Source organism: Perkinsus marinus (assembly GCF_000006405.1).
Source record: "Perkinsus marinus ATCC 50983 genomic scaffold scf_1104296929240, whole genome shotgun sequence".
NCBI classification, from domain to species: domain Eukaryota; phylum Perkinsozoa; order Perkinsida; family Perkinsidae; genus Perkinsus; species Perkinsus marinus.
In genome coordinates, this window is record NW_003216537.1 from 1,199 (window position 1) to 6,234 (window position 5,036).

At 38.6% G+C, this 5,036-nt stretch overlaps 2 protein-coding genes across 2 annotated transcripts in view; one reads left to right on the forward strand and one right to left on the reverse strand.

The window, feature by feature from the left end:
- The window catches only part of Pmar_PMAR028866 (40s ribosomal protein s15, putative), a gene marked incomplete at both ends in the record, with an annotated part of 536 nt that extends 442 nt beyond the window's left edge, over positions 1–94 (forward strand). The window contains 2 exons of the mRNA XM_002787902.1: positions 1–3; positions 78–94. Of these exons, the coding sequence (XP_002787948.1) occupies positions 1–3; positions 78–94 (20 nt within the window). The remainder of the gene's footprint in view (positions 4–77) is intronic.
- Positions 95–1,109: 1,015 nt separating this feature from the next.
- Pmar_PMAR028867 (conserved hypothetical protein) lies at positions 1,110–2,178 on the reverse strand (the record flags this gene model as incomplete). Its single annotated transcript, XM_002787903.1, has 6 exons — positions 1,110–1,251; positions 1,308–1,381; positions 1,435–1,557; positions 1,774–1,867; positions 1,935–2,065; positions 2,134–2,178. The coding sequence occupies 6 exons, from the start codon at positions 2,176–2,178 to the stop codon at positions 1,110–1,112; spliced, it is 609 nt and encodes a 202-aa protein (XP_002787949.1).
- Positions 2,179–5,036: the final 2,858 nt, after the last annotated feature.

Here is a 5,036-nt window from a genome sequence, read left to right on the forward strand (position 1 = left end):
ACTGTAGATAATCATTATAAGAGTTATAATGAGTTGTTATCTAAGTATCATCCTCATCACATGTTGCCTGTCCACAGCTGAGGACTCGACATAGAGTGTACTGCAAGGGCACTGTACCACAGAGCCCTATTACGACTCCTAACCCAATGCCGAGGTATATACTTCCTATATTGTGGTATTGCTCATCATATTACTATCCATTTCGAGATTGACCCGATACAAATAAATTCAAAGAAGTGTTTATGGCTTGGGGGGGGATGATTTACACTCCGTCTTGAGTATACGGATTGGGGTATCGATAGGTGTACGGGGAGGGAACATCAACTCAATACGCTACGATAGTAGTATGATAGACTCCTTGGAGGACCTCAAGATGGTCTTATAATGGGTGGTCTGGTATCACTCCTCAGGAAGATATGGATTATTGATGACCAGGACAACAATCAGAATGGTGCAAGAGTTCTTGATTCTACTCTACCCGACAACAATTCTATACCTGACCCTTTGGGAGGAGCATCTCATACTCATCATCATTGCATCACTGATTATCGATAAGCCCTAAAGATTATGACTAGGCTTTTCTCTTCGTATCCTCTTCTTATTGTTGCTAATGGACTCCATTCGACTCCATCATTATAAGGTATGTAACCCCGGTCTTCAGAGATTTCAAGTGTATTACAACATCTAGGGGTAATTGTATCAAGGTGTCATGTGATTTAGTTTGAGATGAAGGCTTCGATAATCTCTATATCGACACAGGTTTAGTTCACCTAACTATCTCCCTATAACAGTATCTAGACCAACCTAATGCCTGCCATAATCATGAGTGTCTTGTGTTGTGACCGCCACCGCCGGTAGCAGTGTTGGGATAACAGCTCAGGTAGTGCCTTAATTCATCCTTAGCCTGTGCCAATAGGCTCGTGAATACTACGTAAACAAGAACGCAATGAAAGGATTAAATGAGCTACTGCTAGATGATGAGCTCAGTAGATTGCTCATCGGTACTAGTAGTGATAGTTGTAATCCATCAGAAACGATAGTACGTACTATTATTGTACTATTGTGCCTATGTACTACCTCCCATGGCATGAGATAAGGTACATTAGTGATCAATGGATATATACCTCATCCATCAACTTGGTCATGGTCTCCTGCATCTTTATATTAATATTAGCAAACTGTTGACTAACAGATAGCTGAGCATGATTTAACATAACTGCACTCTCAATATCATCCGAGGAGACAGAGAACCTTAAATAATAACAATAATAATACAATAATCATAACCACTAATATTAATATATCACTTTTTCTCTACTGCACTACCAACAATAGCCTGGGCCGCGATAGTAACGGTCTTCATATCAAACTTAGCACGGACCTAGCATGTGATTGATAGCAACAATAGGATGATACATATGTTACTGTTACTACCGATTCAGGAATAGCAGAGAACTCTGTTACAATACGATCCAATTGTTGTAGCATGAATTCATGGATAGATATTATCTGCTTAACCGATAATTGTTTGGTAGGTTGAGGACCCCCCTCAGGTATCTTATAATAATACCGATGATATGCTCTCAGGCATCCTTTCTACATCATATTTCCCACGTTGGACTCTTATAATAGGTACACTAGGTATCTAATAATAATAACATTGTCCTATTAACCAGGATGATAATCAACTATTACTATTATTACTACCTTCCTTTATCTACGTCTTAAATCTCTATCATTAGTAGCTACTATATAGCATCTATGTTGTTGTACTCTTGTAACTAGACAATCATCAGCATAAGTCCCAGTATGATGATCACAAGTAAGTCTAGTAAATCGAGGATCCTTAGCCAATCGTAATGCCAACCTACAATATCATCAACTAGAGGTATAGATGATAGTAGTAGCAATAATACCTCTAACGATTTCCTAACTTCTCCATTTCTGCAATAACACAATCAGTAACACATGGTGCCGCCTTAGCTAATAAACAGTCCGTAAGAGCCTGGATTGGATCTAGCTTATTCTGTATAGAGAAATTGAAGAAGTTGGTATCAACCAAGACCTAATAGTGTTGTTGGGAGTACTACGATTGCTCTCATAGTCATAATGTTATTGTGTATATTCTATTACCTGATATGGTGTTTTGGTATGGTTGTTATTAGCTTCAAAGAACATTGATAGGGCTGATACTCGAGACAATATTCTACAATAATGATATATGAAAGGAATAATAATGGTAAGATGACTATGATATGGCAGTGATGATGATGTATTATTGCGGAGCGAGCGAAGCGAGCGGAGCTTATATTACTGCGCACGAACACTCGTGTGCGTGCGTCCGTCCGTCCGACCGACCGTGCGTGAGCAAAAATTCTGACCCGACCAGGGCGATTCAGAAGACAAACAGGGTATCATTCTGTCCCCCGTTGACTCCTCATCAGCGTAAAAATATAGCGAAAGTGTGGCTGTTGCTTTGCCCGCTTATTTTCACGAAACGGTTCTGCGCACAAGTGATGAACTGTTAGCTCAGCACGTTAGTATTCACGACTCCCAACCGAACGACCTAGGGTCAAATCCCACGATGGTCGGCCACGTCGACGACGCCAGCCAACACCCGACAACCTTTTGTTTTTTAGTCACCCAATTTCCAAAATAATCTCAATAAGAGCCCGCAGAATTCTTGATAGGAAGCTTAGCGAGCTCCGCCCCTTCGCACCGAAGACCTAGTTACATATTATTCTTATTATCATCCCTCAGTTGTTGCTTTTCCATTCCAACAGTCTTCTTCCTGATAAAAGTAGTAGTGATATGATAATACTACAATGTATGAACAACAGTAGTTCAACCACCTCCTCCTCCTCATCATCGTCCAACTTACACTAGACGAGTATCATTAGGATTATCTTCTTCTTCTTACTAACTGCCACCTTACGAGTCTTATTAGCCTTACCCATTGTAATAATAATTATGCTACATAACATGTGTATATAGCGACAACACTACACTATGATGATGATGATAATGGTATATAGTAGAAGAAAAGGTGTTGTAACACAGTGTTATACCAATGGATAGTTGTGATGATATTAGTGATGATGATGATGATGATGATAGGTTAAAGTTAAAATAATAATAAGTATACAGGGAGTTATATTATAAGACATAAGCATTGAATGATAGTGGTGGTATGGTAAGATACTGCTCTCCTCACTGTCTAGTATCATCATCATTATTACTATGGGTCGATCTATGTTGTCGAGGGTCAATGAAATGCATGAATGACCTGCCAAACCTTCCACCACCTCTTTTCATAGCAACACATTTTTCTCCTTCTTTATGTTTAGCATTATTATCACTAGAGAGTGTAGTAAAGCGTTGAAATGAGGATGGACGGAAAGCATCAGGGCTCGATATCGATCTGGATGTGATACATGGGGACTATACTAAACACCAATCACTACCACCACTACCTTCCACGTTCTGCATGATCATGATGATGATGATGATGATGATGATGATGATGATGATGATGATCATTATCTTGCAATGAGAAGAGATCATCTAATGTAGATAATGTAGCTGGTCTATAGATAGGAGAACCTATCCACATTGGTTATATTATTACTAGTACTAGAAATACTTACTATGTGATGTCCATATCTGAGTAGTGATATCAAAGGTATCTTCCACTTCTTTAGTTACTGGTAGTACTTTGAGTAATACCCAAGTAGTATCATCATGTGGTGCATTTGGTATAAGGGATCGTATCTATAATAATAAGAGTAGTACATTGATGATGATGATGATAGTATTAATACAAGTTGATGAACTTGTGTTGGTGTTGGTGTTGATCCAAGTGCGTGTATCTTATCTTTAATAACTGTAGGACCTGATGGATATATACATATTATAATGATGATGATGATGATGATATTAATAGTTGTACTTATGATATCCCATAAACCATCAGAGGCTACCAAAACATAGATAACATCAGCTTCTCTTCTTCTTCCTAGTGTTGTTGCTGTTGATATTGCTGGAGTAGCATGCTGGTCTCTAGTATAGATAAGAACATGATAATCATACGTAATACTATAATAAACCTACGTAGAAGAGTAATGCTGCTGTTGTTCACTACAAGGTGCATTAGTTGCTGTCCAATGCATATTGTCATGATGTTGTGATGATGGTGTCCATATATACCTATCTAATTATATATCTATCATTAATATAGAATTATATTGTTACCATTCGGGTAAACCAATGATACCAGTACATCCTTTCTTCTTGGCAAATTGTACCAGATCCTTATCATAATTATAATCCCTTACTTCAACACCATCAGATCGCATTACACTATCACCTAGACTACGTGTTATCGCTATATTAGTTACTGATACCTGATCATCATCATCATTGCACATGCCATGATAATAACCCTGAGTATTGCTACTACTACTACCCCAACAGCCTTATTCATATGTATTAGACCACCACAACTTAGTATACGATCCCTCTCATCCAATCGTTCACGTACCTACTATGAAGGTAGAGCAGGCTACTTGGAGTACCCCACTACTACTACTACCGTATGAGGTAGAGTAAAGAGGGGAGGAGGAGGAGGAGGAGGATCTGATGATTGATGATGATGATGATGGTCAAGCCCTCCTGGGAAGAGAGCTAATTGAGAATCCCCAACTTGTACAACTGCTATAAGACTAGAAGGTTCATGTACACAGAGTAGAGTAGCAGTACCTACATATGAACAACGATGACGAACATCATCATCATCATTATGAACATCATGTATTACTCCCGCTATTAGATGTATCAATCTGTCCTGATATTAGTGCCTTTTCTTCACATATTCGTAATGTATCTATTATTATGATCATGCAAGATGATATTACTAATAGTACGACTATACTACGAGTAAGAGCATCGATAACTGCTGGTAAAGGAGGATGTTCATCATCATCTTGACCATGATATGGTGGTGGTAGTCCATTAGGATATAGGTTATCAAGGTGTCT